At 49.7% G+C, this 18,359-nt stretch overlaps 1 protein-coding gene across 1 annotated transcript in view; it reads left to right on the plus strand.

Moving 5' to 3' along the window:
* GPC3 (glypican 3) overlaps nt 1-11,604 on the plus strand; it is a 202,436-nt gene extending 190,832 nt beyond the window's left edge. The window contains exon 8 of the mRNA XM_019492767.2: nt 8,976-11,604. Coding sequence (XP_019348312.2) covers nt 8,976-9,145 — 170 coding nt within the window. The 3' untranslated portion in view covers nt 9,146-11,604. The remainder of the gene's footprint in view (nt 1-8,975) is intronic.
* The last annotated feature ends 6,755 nt before the right edge of the window (nt 11,605-18,359 follow it).

An 18,359-nucleotide genomic window follows, 5' to 3' on the forward strand; every position in this document is an offset into this window, starting at 1 on the left:
TTCAACTTGCAACTCCAACTGACTTTGGTGGGTAGCATGCCACCTACCCCCTGGATGGTGCTTTGAAAACATTACTTCCTGGTGAGTTTGGCTTTTCATAAAGGAAAAAAAAAAAAGGAGCTTTATTTTCATCCACACCATTGATCCTGGGGGGTTAAGAGCACCAAAAACTTGTGGAATTTTTCAGCTCCCGAGACAGGAGAAATAGCTGAGCAGATATTTCCATACCAAGAGGTTACCTGGGCGCTATGCAGGTATGCCCATGCCTCGTCTGTTGTTTATGGATCCAAATGCTTGGGTCATGAGCTGAATGCTTGATCTAAATATTTCCCTCGGCACCAAAGAGTCTCACCCTTGGAGCCCGAGTTAACTTGACTGCTTTCCAGTATTCATAATGCCCGTGCAGCGGTTGACTTGCACATAGGCTGAAACAGCCTGCTGTGAAATGGCAGCCCTCTTTGGAGGCATCTTACAAGCATAAGGGAATACCGGCTGCTTATGGATTTCTGCGTATGGTACAAAGCACCATACCTTTCCTCATCTTCAAGGCATCTCAGAGTAGCGCTACCAACCCAATGCACCGGTGCCTGTTTGGGTCTGGTGGCTTTGAATACCAAGTTACACAGAAAATTATTCCATTATGCTGGAAAAGATCCTCGGTTTACGTGACATGCGCCTGCTTTTTCTTGGCCCGCCAGCCCAGAGAATCGAATGCTAGCATCATGCAGGTTAGAAGGTAACGGCACACGTGCCAGCTAGCAGGACAGCAAAGGGCATGCCTTACTCCACCCTAGGAATAGCATCTTAAAAATAAAATCCACATTGCAGGTTTGGGGTTTTTTTGCTCTGTTCCCTGGGGCTGCGTGCATGCAACGTGGAGTCCGCCCCACAACCAGATGCATCCGTTCCTGGAGTGGTGCAGGGCCTGGTCCAGCTCCTAGCGTGATGTCTGACCTTGGCAACAGGAGGGTAATACAGAAATGAGGCAGTGACTTTGTCCCTGGTGCATTTGCTGCCCTGTGACGAGCAGAGGCTGCCCAGCAGCTCCTTGAAGATGTAGACACTCCTGCCCCTTCTGCCAGCTCCTGCCATCTCTGCCATAGCTGGTGCCTTCCCAGGTTCCCAAATAGGAGGGGGCTGAATCTGGGCGATGGGACGACCCTATATCACCTGCCACGGGGTTTTTCCATCTTACTCTGACATAGCATAGACAGGACGTGGAGGTAGACGGTCCTCGGTTGGGTCCAAAACCGGCTCTCCTGCCCCCCCGGCACGCACCTGTGCGCTCCAGCCTCCCTTTAATTTGCCTTTTGTTCTTTCTTTCACCTTTTGCAAGCCTCTTCCCTCCTCGTCCTCCTGTTTCTCTCTCTCCCGCCTGCCATTTTCCAGTTATTTCTCTCTCCTGGTCCCTTTGTCCTCCTCTCCGTGCCTCTTCCTGCTCAGCACATGCTGCGCGGATCACAGCGCTTTGCGCTAAGCGGAGGCCTGGCCACTCCTGCCCTGTGTTGTTCCAATCCTGCTCTTCCACTTAATGCCGGTGGCATTTGTTAATTGCTAATAGATTACACAAGCGCCGTTTGCTAAACACGCTTTCATTAATCCAGTCTGTGGCACGACGCAGCAGCTCTTTCACTCGTTGCCAGAGAAAAAAAATGATTAATGCAGAAACTGTCGCCAGAGTCTCTTCAGGGCAAAACTGTAATGAGATGCAACAAAGTAAGGCAACGAGTGCCTTTCCCAAAGTGAGCTTGGGATTGATGGTTGGGACTCTGGAGACTGGCACGATTTTGGAAAACTTGGTCTTCCGACACCTGAATTTCTGGAGGTTGCTCTGCGCTGCATCTATAAGGGCAGGTCCAAAGCGAAGGGTATAGAGATGTTGCTTGGGGGAAAAATGCACTCTGCTTGCAGGAATTGCTGAGCTTTCTGTATGTGAAATACACCCCAGAGTTCAGGGTGCGGCGATAGAGTCCGTCTCCTCCCTCCCAACCTCTGCTCCAGACTAGGTGAGGAGAATTAATTGCAATTCAGTTTATGCACTGCAGTATTTGACATGGCAGCATTGTCCCATGGCCCGGGTTGGCATAGATCCCTCTTCTGCAGGAGACCCTGGGCTTACCTGCACCCCCCTGTGCAGCCGTCACACGTGGCCTGTTGCTGATGGCTGTGCTCTAGCCCCGGGTGAACTTCACCCCGAATCAATATTGCCCTTGGAATAATCTTTGCATCCTTTGGGTTGTCTAGAAAAACATGTTCTCGCGGGCAAGTGGCACGTGCCGTGAATCGATTATGTCTGGATGATGGAGATGGGCCCACCGCTTCATTATATCATATGCCTCACCCTCAGCTAGTGTTTTAGCACTGATGAGCACAATTAGCAAACAGGCTGGTGCTCCTGAACATGAGCACTAATAGCCCAAGGGAGAAACTCCGTTTTCAGTCAAATGAAGTGGGGTTTTTTTCCCCTAAATGATGGATGTCTCTGGGTTGAGCAGACGCGGTGGTGCCCTGCACTGGGGTGAGGCTAGCGGGGTGTTCGCTCCCTCCGTGTGTTTTGCCCTGTCTGGGAACAGGTCGTCTCCCCCTCGAGCCCAGGAAATCCCTCCCCCATGGGAGCAAGAAGAACCAAACCCAGGTCTTCAGCAAGCTGCGCTGCTCCATCTCGGGCATTACTGCCATAGACCGAGAAGGAAGAGCGCCCATACCAAGCGTGCTGCAGTCTTAGAGCACCAAGACCCATTAAATGCTTCATTTCAACCACAGGCAGCAAATCAATATGTTGCTATATTAGGTCCAATGCTGAAACCATCTGCTGGGGCAACCTTGGCCGTTGGCACGCCCAGAGACTTGGCTGTGGGATGACATTCCCTTGCTGCGGCATCTTGATAGCAGCTCTTCTTTCCTGGCCTTGCTTGGAGATCTGTCGGCTGGTTGGAGCAAACCTTCTGGCCCCCTTTGATGTCCTTTTCCTTTTGCTTGCAAGGAATTTGCTTCCAGTTATTTGCTTAAGAATATGCTGCCCATTGATGGTTAAAGAAGGGGCATAAATCTGTTTTCCGCAGGAATGTGCGTGCCTTCTGTAATGCTGCCTACATGCCAGCACTTATCCTCCTGGCATTTTTAGGCCAGCTGCAATGGAAACGATTATGCCAACTTGAAAACAATCTACTTCTGGTTTAACTGTCTTTGTAGATGCTTCCAAAAAAGCGCCGCGGTTCAGGAAGAAGAGCATTTTAATGCCTTCTACCTGATAAGCTTGCGCAGAGATCATTCACGTCACTCTAATAGCAACCTGCAGAAGAATGTCGCTCCTTCCTTTTGTAGAGGCGGAAAGCACGTCTCTTGGAGCGCACAGCTGTTCGAGAGTGTCATCCACGCGGCGTGTCGGAGCAAGAATGAGGATTGTAGCTTTTGATGTGCTAGGAAGGAGCATACAGCCGCTTTGTGTTAGAAGCGGCTTTTGTTTCAAAAGACACATATTTAGCGGGAGTCATTTGTGCTCAGCTGGAGAAGTTACACAAACCACAGCGAGGACCCCGGGCGACACTGCGTAGCGCACCCTGTTTGCAGGCAAAGATCCCGGCAGAGCTAATGATTGACTATTATTTTAAGCGGATTATCTAATCTGCAGCACAAAGGACAAAGAGGGCAAAAAAGAGAGCGACGGCTGAGTTTGTAATTAGTACAGATTGTTGGAAAGACCCTCTGGACTCGGCTGGACTGATTATAAACAGAAACAGATTTTTTGGAGTTTGCATGAAAAATCACTCTGCCGGGCCAAAGGGTTACTTTGCAGCCGAAACCATTGCGGTTTCCAGCACTCACAGCAGGCTGGAAGGGTTAGGAGCACAAAGAAAGGGGCAGCTAGGAAGTGCAGATGGATACACAGGAACATTGAGCAGCACCCCATCTTTTTGGCTGTTTTAGTTTCATAGTTTCACAGTTTCATAGTTTGTATAGCAGTTCATAGTCTCCATGTGGTGAAAACAGGTTGATTTGGTTTGGGGGGGGGGTGGTTTAACATGATTTAAATGGTGTATTTTAAATGGTTTATATTCTCTCTTTTACCTGAAGGTGACTTAAAAAAAAGAAAGAAAGAAAAGAAAAGAAATTCCTTGCTTTTGGATCTTGTTTTTCCCCAGATGGATTTAATGGCATAAAATGCTTTTGAACCCGAAAGCTTGCTTAAAATGTTGCTTTCCAACTATTGAAGTTGGTCTAATAAAAGAGATTGGATTCACCCAGAGAACCTGGTCTCCTCAAAGTTTAAGGGTGACCAACCTCCTAATCTGATTTTGCTGCTTTTTTTTTTATGGGGAGCCGTTTCAGGCATGTTCCTGGTTAGAAAAGCTCGTCTTGAAATCTGGCATGGTTTGCTGCTTCTCTCCTGCAGGATTCAGAGGTACCAATAAGTCAAGAGGAGCAAAAATGAATCGATCTAAAAATATACAGACCGCCGCAAATCAAGCTGGAGCGAGAAACAACGCGGGATCTATTTCAAGAGCAAGCCATGCCCAAATAGACCTTTGAGAGTAATCAGACAGTGCCAGGATAGTATTGCTTGGGCCTTTGAAGACAACAGTGCTTTTGTGTCCTTGCTTTTAATTTGGTCGAGCAAAACGAGAGCTGTACAAGCAAAGCCAGAATTTCCAACTTGTGGGAAATTCCCCGACTTGAAGATCGGTGCTGTCTTCTGAATCGGAGCGAAAACCCGGCCCTTCCAAGCCCCCTATTAAATGAAAATGAAAGGAAACGATTGTGTTCAATCAAAACGTTTTGTTTCAATAGTGATTTTTAGCCTTCGTATTATAATTGGTAAGAGAACAGGAAGTTTCAAGAAAAAAAAAAAGCGGTTAAAATGGCAAAGTTAAAAAAAATCCCAAACATTTTGTTCTGATAAGCACTTAATTGAAAGGCTCTTTTACGGAATTTGCCACTGTGTCATTGGCACGTTCCCATGGAAAGTGTTGTTTTTTTGGCAAAATGGCATTTTCCAGCAGGAAAAATGTTCCACTGGAAAGTTTTCAAGCAGCTCTAGTTACGACGGTGCCCCGGCTACAGATTGGGATGTGCCATCCCGAGCAGGGGCAGGTCCGTGCGTTCGAGACACGTGCCATGGAGCGTTTGCTAGCCAAGACGCGCCAGAGACGAGATGCGTTTGGTCCATGTGAAAACAACTTTTGGAAAATAGCAACCAAAGGTCAATAATTTCCTCTCCGCTGAGCTAGATTGCTTTATTCCAGCTGTGTGTAAATCAGCAGCGGTGGTGTTTGAGCCTTCCTAGGAAAGACAAATGAGAAAAAAAAAAGTCCGTTGTAATTTTATTCAATGAAAGTACATAATCATTCCTTCGAAATGAGGGGGGTGGTATAAGATGAGTGGCTGGTGTTTTACCTGGGTGCAGCCGCGCGCCTGTTGAACCAAGATGAGGCCACGGTGGCTCCTCCATACCGTGACCGTAGCTGTTCATCCTACGGAGATCACCAGGCAGGAGGAGATGTTGCATTGCCCAAAACGCAGGGACTTTTCAGAGATTTCTCACCCAGCCGTGTGCTGGTTTTCTTTGCAACTGAAAAATTGCCTGAGCTCAGGCCCCAGCTCTCTCCCTTGCCCAGAATACCATTCAGCCCAATTCGCCTCCATTTGTCCACTTTACCCAGGCACCTTCCCACTTCATTTGCCCTTCTGTTTTGGGCAAGTTTCCCAGGCCGGTGACTGGGGAAGCTCGCCTTCCTGCCGGCTGCTCGAGGGGCCCTTCCACTTCCCCACGGGGGCAGTTTGTGGGCAAAGCTCATGGATTCATGCTCCTCTTACCCTCCCCAGGGGCTGTAGGAAGGCATCTGCATTGCCATAGGTTTCCAGACCTGCCTCAGCCTTGCACGGTGCAGGAGGGCCAGGACATCTGCTGCTGCCAGCCCAACCTTGGCACTTAGGCATGGAAACCTGCTTCACAAGATCAACCTAGGGATTTCAGAGAGGAGTCCAGAGTGTTAAATACCTGCTGTCCTGTTGCAGTCTTTCTGAGCTCTCTGCAGCAGAGAAATGGTGGTGTTGTCTTTCTGTAGTCAAAAGAGGAGTGAAAGCAAAGAATTGGCGTTTTCTGAGGGGTGCCTCGAGTCTCATGGGGGTGCCTCCAGTCTCATGGGGGGTGCCTCGAGTCTCCTGGGGTGCCTCGAGTGTCATGGGGGTGCCTCGAGCCTGAAAAGGTTTCCCCATCAGTCTGTGTAAAAGTAGGAAACCATCAGGCCGCAGCAACCATTGCTCGTTCTGGTGGCCAGGAGCGTCCTCTCTAGCCGTGCCCATCTCTCGTCTCTGAGACTTAGACTTTGGGGGCAGAGACCATCACTTGTTTGTACAGCACCTAGCACAAAGGAGTCTTGGTTGCTGGCTGGGGTCCCAGACACTATGGAAATGCAAATATTGCATGTGTATCTGTTCCTTGGTCCGCCTGCTAAAACTTCCAGCGTCATTGCAGGTTTTATCAGGTGTGGGATGTCACGGGGAACCGGACCGAGACCATCTAGTTACAGCGACGCAGGTTGCCTGAAAGCCGTCATATGGTAACAACTTTTGGCCTGGGCTAGATTTGAACCCGCTACTTAAAGCGAAAGGTGATCTCTCCCATTGCAGGGCGTCTCCCAAGGGGTCGACTCCTGGAAGCCGGCAGCCCCGATGGAAGTTTGACTTTTGCAGGGCAAGGACGGCCCGAATCTGCATATCTGTTTCAGGTCCTCGACTTGGCTCGTTTCACATGTTGATGAGTCTCTGGAGGAAGAGAGCATATTTGCATTATAAAAAAAAAAAGAAAGAAAAAGCCAGCTGAGGGATGAGAGGAACCCAGCGCGTCTGTGGGAATCTCGGATGAGTTCGAGAGAGCTTGACACCGGGGTTTGGCTTGGCTCTGACCCTTTGTGTGTGCGTGTGTGTTCCCTTTCAATCATGTATGACCTGCCTTTGATGACCCCCAGACGGGCCCGCTTGCCGTGCGAAGATCTTTATGCTTTGTTTTGCTGTGTGTTTGGGTACATCGATTAGGAACGACTGCCGGGGCATTTGCGCTGGCGGTCGCGTTTCTTGGATTGATGTGGCTTTTTCGCTGGAGTGTTTATTCAGCCCGTTGGATTCTGCTTGCAGGCGGGTGTGTGCAGGGAGGGGGTGCGAGTAGCACAAAAGTGCCTTGATCTGGGAGAGCAGCGGTCCAAACTGGCCTGAAATCAGGGGGCCGGGGCCATGGAAAGGAGTAGGAGCCAGCAGCCTCAGCTGGTGTAAATCAGCTCAGCTTTGCTGGCTCAAAATGGGATGTTACCGTGTCACTGCTTCCTCGCCGTGATTTAATCTGCTCCCAGGGGTCTGCACATCGCAGGCGGCTTGACCCCAGGAGGGGAAGAACAGCAGCCAGGAAGCTAAGCAGACCAAACCGAACGTGCCCTCCCGTGACCAGGGGGCAGAAAGCCCCGTCAAGGGTGAGATCCCTTGCTGCCACGAGACCGCGTTAGGGAGCAGAGTCGCTGCCAGCCCTGGATTTTGTGCTCCTCTTGCTTTTTCTTCTCTGTTCCAGGCTGAATTTGTCCCTCTGCATTTCTGCCTTTTGGGGGGTTTTTTTGCTGCTGTTCTTTCCCCAGGCCTGGAGGCCTTGTCCCCTTGGGTGCACATCCGTGGGGCCATTTCCACCATAGTCCGGGGAGGGGAGGGAGCTTTTCCCAGGGAACCCGATGTCCTGTCTCGGAGGAAACCCGGCTGTGCTGACCTCGCTGAGATCTGAGGAGGGTTTTCTTCTGGCTTAGGCAAAAGAAACTCCCCTTTCATGAAGATCCTCGTATTGCACCCCAGGGTCATTATTTGCATTGGCTTATTTCCTTCGCCCTTGCTCTAGCTGCCCTCTCTTTGTGCAAAAAGAGGTACAAAAAATGTAACAGGAACCACTGATGACTTCTTGTAAAACGAAGCTGTTCCTGGAAGTCACCCCTGGGGAAGGTCTCTGCAGGGCAGAAGGCCTGGTTGAGCCCTTGATGAGGAGGGAAGGGGTTGACCGGCTTCGTGCTGGCTTTGTATCGTGTGCTGATGATCTCCCTGTGCTGCAGCCCAGCTAGGTTTCTTTACAACTTCTGCAGAGCTTGGTGGTGTGGAGCCCGGGTGAAATAAAAGCAGAGCCAAGTCCTCCCGGACTCCTCCTTGCTTGGCACGTATTCAAAGTACTGTCCACACACTGACCCATTCATTCTCCGAACGCTTCCCGAGAGGTGGGGAAGAAGAAATGAATTTAAAGGCCTCCTGTGTGAAAAGCACATTTTTGTCGTGCATGTAGTACGGATCTAGTTTGGGTTTCCATTCAGGGCACTGGGAGCCTCCCAGACCCACCTCCAGTGGGACGAAAGTTAAACCAGTCCTGAGTGCTATTGAGAAGCGAGTGCCTGGGTGCATGCACGGCATCAGGGCTGGTCCTGGGCTCAGATGAACGGCTGCCAGGCAGGTTCTCTGTGGGGACAGAGAGAGCCAGGCCACCCATCCAGCCCCATTTACGGCTGTCTGAAGCACTTCAGTAGTGCATAACTTACACAGAGGTGGCTGTCACCTACGGGAAGCTGCTTCAGGTACTGTGGTAACTTCAGTAACTTTTCCATAAGCGAAAAGATGGCTTGGGACATTGGACACTGATGCTCAAATCTCTTTGCTCTGCCACAGCCTTCCCGCATGACCGGAGCAAGTCACTTAACCTCTGCACCGCTCTACCCCGCCAGTACAATGGAGTCAGTGTTTCCTCTATTACTTTGTGTTTCTTGTATGCACAAATGGTCTCAGTTCCAGCTGTGGCTTTTAAGGGGCATCTAGTCATGTCAGACCAAGCCTTGGCTGGGATGATGTAGCTGGGGCCGGTCCTGCTTGGACTAGATGTGATCTCCTGAGCTCCCTTCCAGCCCTCATTTTCCATGATCACGCCGGGAATTAACTCTTCTTCCTTTTCCCTTTCTCCCCAGAGCTGTCTTACGACCTCGACATGGACGACGTTCCCTCGAATAAACAGCTTTTGAATCAGCAAAGCAAAGACGGTTCGGCGGTCCGCAGCCTGGGCTCCGGGAGTACCCTTGTGGGTCGTGTTCCCGTGGCTGCCGCTGTCGTGGTGGTCTTTCTCATACTGGCCCACTGACTTTCTATAGCGGCTACAACAGACTTTCCCAGAGATCGACTTCTTCCCTCGGGTGTTCTTTGAGCAGGAACAGCCGTCCTTGTGGAATATATGCACATTTCCAAAGATTAAGTTTGTTTTGTAAAATAAAAATCGGTATCTTGGCAAAAAGGGGTTGGTTCACGGTGAATTTTAGTTTTAGTGGGTTAACGATGTGCTTTCTTTCTTTCTGTTTGTTTAAAAAAAAAAAAGTTTAATATAAACGAGTGATACGCATTATGTTTTTATCAGTTTACGAAGGCTGAAATTTTCACTATGGTTACACAGACAGGCATATTTTGTCTTGACTTAATTTAAAATGCATGGCCTGAAGTCCTGGCAGCATCGCATCCCCGCTCTCATCTGACTTTAATCCAGATCTCATCCGTAGTTTAAATGGGCTGTGTCTGACTCCAGATAGGAAGCTCCATCCCAAGCCCATCAGGTGAAGGTGGGAGATGGAGGGAGAGCATGCACCCCCCAAAATGGGAGAGGAAATGAGCCAAAAGGACTGAGTTTTGTGCATTCTCCTCTGCGAAGTTGATCTCTTGCCCCTGCAGTCGGTAAAAATGCTTCTGCTGATGGTCGGGAGAAACCTTGGACCCCCCCCACTACACCCCAGCCCGAGGGGGAAGAGGGCGTGAGATCCATCGGGGCTGGGGGCCAAGAGAAAATAGTCCCAGCAGGCAGGTGGGAGATAAGTGGAGCTCCCGTGCAACAAAAGAAGACGACGTGTTTTGCAGATGAGGCTTGGTCCGTGGTCAGGGCCCGAAGGACAAGTCTCCGGGATCACAGCAGCCCTGTCCTGCAGCAAGTTGTTTCCGGGCATGAATGCTGCTCGTGGCGAGTTGTGAAGAGCAAGCACCCGTCTTCGAAGAGCAGTGACCGGCAGCAGCGCTTCCAGCTTCGGGCAGCACCAGGCAGCCCTGCCAGGCTCTTGCCCCGAAGCCCAGCTCACCCAGTCGACTGCCTTTTCTCGGAGATCCCTCCCAGTTGCACAGAGCGCCCCGCGATTTGCTCGGGGTCCCAGCAGACGCCCGAAGCAGACCTTCCCGTCCCATTGGAAATCTGCAAATACCGATCAAGACAAGGGACAGCGCCGGCCAGGCTGAAGGATGGGCTTCCCCCCTATTATAGCAACGAGGAAAACCGGAGGGTTAGCAGCAGACACACAGCGCTACGGGACACTCATTTGACTATTTTTGCATGTCGTTTGTATTCATTTAGCTCTGTCAAATATGTGGGCAGCAAGGATTTTTGCAGGTGATACCTCTTGTTGCACCAGCTGCGTGGTTGGGATAGACTCGGACCAGCTTTTGAATGCGGGGCGCCCTTCAGATCCAAGGAAAAATACCTGCTTCTCTATGAACGATGTATCGCAATAACTTCCCGCGTGTTTAAAGCGAAGTTTCACGTTGGAAACCAGGAGCCAGGTTGTGTTATGTTACGTCCGCTCTCTGGAGACTTGGTTGTCCCTCCTGTATAACCCGCTCTTCATTTCAGCTCGAGTGACATCCCCCTCCGTCCTGGCTTTCTGCAGAGGGAGGTGTTTCATTAGTGAGCCAAACTGCACCCAATCCACAGCCCTTACTACCAGCCACCCTTGTGCTCTGCTGATTTGAGGACCATTGCTCAACTCAGTGTCACCCAAAGTGTCCTGTTCTTGCTGCTCCTAAACCCCCTCTGCCGGTGTTCATAGCTTTGAAAACCCTAAATGCTACGGAGCAACACTTTGCTGCCTGCTTTTCAAGCAGATTTATTTCTTAGCCCTCCTGCTTCTTCACTCTCTTTCTGTTGCCTGCCCAGGAGCGAGCTGGTTTCTGCGCCGATGGCACGCATGGCCGCCTGTTTTTTCTCCCCGTTGCTGTCTGTTAGTCTCCGCTCTGCTAATGGCAAATGGTCAATGTGATGCAATGATTCCCCTCTCTCTTTCATTTCTCCTCTAATCATTCCTTCCTATCTTTCTGGTGGTGGACCCTGGCACCGGGAAATGCAGTCTGTTTGGAGGTTGCGTGTTGGGATCCTTCTGCTGTAAGATAACGCCGGGATCGGAGCGGGAGAGACGCTGGGCTGAAATGCTCTGTACGCGGTTTCTTCCCGAGCTGAGTCACGAGACAGTCGGGTGCGTGTCGTCAGCTTTTCAATGTAATTTCTCTCTTACTAAGACAATATCTACTGTACTTTTCAATGTATTCTGTACCGCCTGGCTAGTGTTCCCAGTCTGCACCACTGCAATGTGATAGTAATACTTGTCGACAGAAAGTCTCCTCTGTAGCATGCTGATCCTGTTTTTTTTCCTTTGCACGGACATGCTGTTTAGCAAAGCCAACTTGTTTGAGACCTTGTTATGATAATAGATCACAGAAAACAGTCCTTGAATCCTGTATCTGCCAAGTTTCTAAAATAATACATTATAACCTGAGAAAGATTTTCGAATTCTGCCCGGTGTTGGGGTCTTTTGTGTGTGGGGGTGTGGGCACGCGCGTGTGCGTGATTTTCGAGTGTTTCTTCTAGTTCTCACGGATTTTTCTTTGTTCAGAAGCATCCCAGAATTGAACAGCCAAGCTTTATACCACTGTGAAACCCCCCCTGGTCCTTGGGTATATTGCAAATTGCTGATTGCTTGCGTGCCTTGTGGATGCACTGCCACCCCAGTGCTCCGTCAGGTGCACGTGCTGCTCCAGCGTGAGATGAAGTATGGAGCTGAACTCATTTGACCTCGTGGTTTGGGGGTTTTTTTTGATTTGTGGATGGTGGAAGGTGTCAAATTGGGCTTCGGGTCAGATAGCCCCATCCCGACCTTGCTAAGGTAACCTCAAGTGCTCAATACAGGCTTTTTCCTGTTTCATCCTTGCTAAGATGTGCAAGAAAGAGGACATCCAGACTGAGATAAGTGGTGTGCCTTTAACTGGTGTTGGTGGAACCAGGTGAGCTACCTCAGGTTAAGGGTCTTAACTTGGGTTAGGAGCTCATGGGCAGCACCCTGCTCTCCCCAAATGCTGCTACGTCATATGCAATCTAGAGGCTAATTTCTCTATTATTTTAGACTCATAGAAAATTCAGGCTGGAAGAGACCTCAGGAGGTCACATCTATCCAACCCCCTGCTCCAAGCAGGACCAGCCCCAACTGCATCATCCCAGCCAGGGCTTTGTCTAGCCCAGTCTTCAAAACCTCCAAGGATGGAGACTGCACCACCTCTCTGCGTAATTTATTTCAGTGCTTTACTACCTTCCTTGGGGGAGAGTTTTTCCTAACATCTAACCCAAACTTTCTTTGCTTATTTTGCAGCAGAGATGAGCCCAGAGGTGTAGATCGTACTCATGGCCGGTGACAACCCTGCACAGCGCGGTGGCAGCCCAGTCCCGATTGCAGCATAACAGACGCTGCAATGAAGTTATTGGGCACCTACCCCGCACAGTGCAGGTGTGGCATGGAGACTTCCCGTGTAGTTCAAAGGAGCTGGGTATACCCAGAAAAGCAGGGCAGCACGTGAATGTGGTTGTACCACTTTGGTACCTGAGCTACCTCGTTCAGATGTAGTCAGTCATTCGGCCCTCATTAGGGTCACACCACCCTGGTCTGAATTGGTCGCTGATGGTAACATAGCTTGCAGAATAGCATGCAGACCCCTCGCCGGGTCTGGACTCTGCTCCACGAGGCATGCGAACTACACACACAAAGCCCCGCTCTGTGCCGCGGACCTCCTAGCTCTAGCAACCGCTGCATAATGCCTCTTGGTTTGCATTTGTTCTTTCTGACTGATGAACTCATGGATGAGCTCCCTCCCAAGTGTTGCATTTGCCCTCAGCTTCTCCAGAGTCTACTGGACGGAGGAGGAGGGTATTGTTCCCAGAACAGCCTCTCCATTCATCGAACGGCAGCTGTGTTATTACATCACACGCACAAATATGAAGGAGGATGACATCAACTATGCAAAATGGAGGATTCATAGAGTCCCAGCTGACTCGCAGTCAGCTTGCCTAGAAAGCCTGGCATGTCGGCTCCTGCCCGTGCCCCTGGGGATTATTCATGCACCTCTCTTTAAAGTCATGGGGGGGGGTCTATGACCAACACTGGCCCTGCATCCACCGCATCATAGATTCATGAACCGAATGAACAGAACGAGCGTGTGTCTGTGTGCTGGGGGGAGAGGGGGTGTCTGGGATACAGAGGGGCCCTGCTGAAAGACCGATTGTAACATTTTCGAAGTCACTTAGAAACCTCAATCCCATTAGCAGAGAGTTAGGAGCCCGGAGCCCAGCTTTACAGCAGTATTTAGGTGTCCCACGGACACGGATGGGAGCGACGGGCTTGGGGAGACTCCGCAGAATTTAAGCTCCGGAGTTACGTGGGAGCTTCTGAAACATGTACCCTAAATAATTTCCAGATGTGAGATGAGAATCGCAGTCCCCTTCCTTGTGGGATGAGGATGCCTGGCTCTGAAATCACCATTTCTGGAGCTTTCCACGGGGTCTCACCCTGCCCCGCTTTCTGGCTGGGTCTCCGCCAAGGGGGTGTGCTGCGGGTCTGGCCTTCTGGTGCACATCTGGCTGCTGAACCGATGACCTAGCTGACAGATTTCTGAACCCACCCATCCCAACCCCTTCATCTATTTTAGCTGATTTGATTCTTCTTCTGCAGCCCCTGACGGACCGCAGCGGGCCAGGTTCTGAGCTCCTGGAGGAAAGGGGTAACGGCTCTATGGCCGGCGCCCGAGCTACGCCGATTTTCACCTCTGACGTCTGGTCCTGATCTGCGTTTCACGTCAAGGGTCATAAATAACAGTCACCCCATGCAGAGAAATAATTGTCCTATGCAGGGCTGCAAACGTCCCTAAGCATGACGAAGGGTCCAGCACCTTTTCCATTCAGCGGCACTTGCACGGCTCAGACATGCGCTTCACACGTGCGATGTATTTATCGTCTAGCCACGCATCGAATGAGAATTTAAAACCCAAATGTTTTTTTGTGGGAAGGGGGGAATCCCAGTTCATTAATCAATTGGCTAATGGTTTAGTATAAGAAACTTTACAATCAAACTAATTTCCCAGCTGGCTGCTGCAATGGGACTCGCGGCGCTTCTTTTGGAGATGCGAAATCTGAAATCCTTTCGTTCTGTTTTTCAGCTGCAGTTTTGTCTCTGTGCCTTTGCAAAGGGCTCGGGATGTGGAGGAGATGGAGTCACACCCCCTCCAGCGACTTAGTGAGTGCTAATTCAGAGGATGAGAGACAACGGGGCTGGAAGAGACCTGCAGAGATCACCTTGTCCTCAGAGGCAGGACTGCCCGCACCTAAGCTTCTGAGCTTTGTCCAACCTGCTCTGAGAAACCTTCCCCCATTTCCCCAGAGCACCTGGCCAGATGTGTCACTATATTTATAGTTAACAAGCTTTCTCTGAGGCCTGACCTCTGTCTCTCTTGCTGCAGCCGAAGCCCGTCACTTTTGGTCCTTCCAGACATTTTTTACCTGTCCGGGGTGCTTTGTGTTGCCACAGTAGCTCAATAGGACTTGTTCCCGGCCTTGCACGTTTGTAGGATTTGGATGTCTTCTGATAGACAAGAGTGGAGACCGGCAGGGAGGTGGCAGACTGCCATCCTGGCTACGCGCCGTGCGATTGCACGGTGCTCATTTCGTTTCTTCTAGTCGGGCAAAGCAGGGGGAAGGAGCGGGGGGTGCGAGGGATGCATAACCAAATGCCACCCTTGAGAACAGCCCCTGCCCAGCCAGCAGAGACTCGAACCCGTGTCCTCAGCCCTTTGTTTTAGTAGCATGACTCGGGTGGGGAGAGCAGGGCACCTTGCAGCACTTGGCACCCTTGCTCCCCGGTCCTTGCCCCCATGCCCCAGCACCTCTGCTTCTGGCTTGGTGAGAGGGGCACACTCCTTGCTGTCATGGGACACAGGTGGGCTTGGGATTTTAGGAGCGCTCAGCCCCAGCCTGGTATCAGGGCTCCTCAAATCCCACCCCTCCCCTGCCTGTTCTCCAAAACTGCCCCGAGGCCAACGCAGACCTCGGCCAGTTGTGCCTCCAAAGCTTGGCTCTCTGCCTGCAGAGCTGCCTCTACCTCCCAGAGAGGCTGCACCCCTTCAGGGGTCTGGCTGGGGGTATAAAGCTGCACCTGCCCCTCCGAACTGGCTCATTAGCCAGCATCCTTATGCAGGGCCCAAGTGTTTCGGTTTTTACGCGCACGTATGATTGACCTCCCTCCCAATGCAATGTTAGTTTGCAGCGGGTGGTGCAATAGCCCGTGTTTGCTCCTATTGCAGCTACAAGTGCTCCACTCCAGCTTCCTTCAGTGACCTTCATGGAGAGAAGACCTTTCTATGGGCTCTTTTAATCCCCCAGGCCTAGGAGGTAACACTTCTCTCCTGCCTGCTGGCTTCGAGTAGACGAGTCAGAAAAAGCAATCTCTGTTAAGTGCAGTAGCATCGTAACATCCTTAATAGCCTAGTTTTCTGTGGTTTAATCCCAATTACATTTTTTACAGAACGGTATGTTATGTCACCCTTCTGTCCTCTTAAGATGGCCCTGCCATTCGTTAATTTAATCAGTCCTGATTTGATATTTATTTCCAGCTCATTGATAAAAATCTTGCACGGTATCAGGTTTAGCGCTGATCCCTGCAGAACCCCACTGGAAACACTCTCCCATTTCTCGCTGGTAATTATTTTGGAGACCTGTCAGTTAGCCAGCTCATAATCCATTTATTGTATATCAAGCCCAGACAAAATAATGGAAAAAGCTGGAATGGGTTTCAATTAACCTTGGATTAAAGCATGGGGAATATAATTAAAGCCAGTCAATATAGCTATATGGAAAGCAGAGCTTGCCAAACAATCCTGATTTCACTTTTTTTAATGGGATTACAAGTTGGTTGAGACAAGTAATAGTGTAAATGTGTCAGGAGGTGTTAGGCTTAGTGCTGAAGAATGTTCTCTTTTAAAAAGTTCAGAGGTATCGGGTTCATCTTCTATAATTACCGGGTTCATCTCACAGGCCCTTTTCAAATATTTGCATAACGTTGACAACCATCCAAGACTGGAACTTCTCCAATATAGCAGCATGTATCAAATATTAACCTCCGAGAGACTTGCAGCTAGTCTTCAAGTAGTCTAGGGTGGGAGTACTCTGGTCTTCACCTCCTGATTTCAAAATGGTGACGCCTGGTAGATATTGTTTCACATCCTTCTTGGTTACCAGTGGGCTAGAAGTACTGAATCATCTGCCTGCGATGCGACCGCGCCTTCCCGTTTCTTTCCAAATGCAGAGTATAAATGTGAACCGGTGCCTTTTCGACATCACTATTAATGGTTGTATCATGTCTCTTTATAATGGGTAATAATGAGTAGGAATCCTATTGCTAGCACAATGAGCTAGCTACGTGGATTGGTCAATCGGGACTAGTTAATTCAATGAGGATTAGTTAATTGGGACTAGAGCCGATTTAAATTCAGACGACAGACATCCACATGTTTGATGTGGTGGTGGCTGTAGTCCAGATTAAGCATGGAAAAACATAATGTCTATAAACACCTTATGTTCCTAATGCATTTTAAAATGCCTTCATATTTTCCGTAGCGCTGTTAACTCTGGATTTCTCCTTCTGAATTTTCTACATGAATTATTTCTTTCTTATGTTAATTGCTATCCGTTCCCTTTGTAACATTTGTTCTACTTGCTGCCATTGCCTTTCCACTGAACCAATGTTGGTTTTTGAGCTAAAGCTGTCGTGTCTCTTGATGGTGGAGTTGTCTGGCCGATACACTCTCCTAAAGAACTTCCCATTTTCATTCACGGTTTTCTGTCCATCTTTCCCTCCCTTTGAAACATCAAGGCTGTATCTTATCAGTTGGGACTCATCGTGTCTGCTTGGATTGAACGAGTCACGCCATGATTTCTGTTCCTCCTGGACCGGGGTGAATTTGTGGTGAGGCGTCGAGCAGAGCCACCTCATGTTGCATGCAAAACTTTTTTGTATAGAAAAATGTCAGCTATAATAGTTAGCGACTAATGATGTTTTACTCTGGGCTGCACGGGACCTCCAGCATTGGTCTCCCCATTTCACGTCTTCTAAAACAACACTAGTTTTCTTTTCACACATTGCAAGAAGGAATAACTCGGTCTATTCTCTGGTGGGCTGTAACAGACCTCGGCAGCACCACCTCCTTTGTTAATTAGTACGTGGATCCCTATGCACTCAGGCTTCTGTGGCTCTGAGTTCTCCATAACGTGCATTGTCATGCTTTAGTTTATGCACATGTTCATTAACATGCTTTAGTTAATGCACATTAAATCTAGTACCCCCATTGTATGGTACTTGGAAAATGTGCATTCACCTGTCTTAACGTGCATGAATTAAAGAGCACAGGTTTTTTTAAAGTGATGCTTGAATGTGCATGAAAATAGGCGAATGTACATTCAAGCGCATGTGTAGACGTGCCCACAGTAAAGCAGATTTTGCTAGTGTTAGTGTGGAATACGCTCGCCTCCATGCCCCCTTCCCCCTCTCTGTACCTAGTAACCAAGTAATAATAATGTCTTTGATATTCCAATCATGCCAATTATCCCACTGGGTTTCAGCCATGCCAATTAACATCACATTTCTCACCAATGGGAATATTCATTTTCTCTTCCTTGTTACCCAGACAACAAGCAATTTGAAAAGTTCCTCCCTATGTATCCTTTGCCCTTCAGGTGAGTTTATCCATGACTGAGTTGGAGTCTGCACGTGTCATTTCTGTGCTCCCAAATCCCTTGAGGTCAGCGGCAGCGAGGCAGTGGGCACTGGTTATTTTGAGCTGAACATTGCATTCCTTAGATTTTCATTTCGGACTCCTCCAGGCCTCGCCAAGAAGAAGCACCTTCCTCGTGGCCTTTATCCATGGCATCATGATGTTAGACACTGGTGGGGCAGGTATACCCTGCAGGGCTTAGTAGCCTGCCCTAGGCAATTTTTAAACACCTGCTTAGGCCCCAAGCCCCTCGGTGGACTGGTAGGCATCTCTCTGTCTTGTAAGACAGTAGAATTGCACCAAGTCGGGCATCGGCTCGCCGAACATCTGGCTGTACAACCCGATTTTTGAGTGCCGGTCCTTTCCGCGCTCATCACCGGTGAAGTCCAAAAGTCCTGAAGGCGGTGAGGGGTCTTTCCTGCAGTTTCTTCTTTCCTCTGCATATTGGGCTCCTCTTTTCTCCC

Source organism: Alligator mississippiensis, chromosome 8 (genome assembly GCF_030867095.1).
Source record: "Alligator mississippiensis isolate rAllMis1 chromosome 8, rAllMis1, whole genome shotgun sequence".
In the NCBI taxonomy this organism is placed as follows: Eukaryota; Metazoa; Chordata; order Crocodylia; family Alligatoridae; genus Alligator; species Alligator mississippiensis.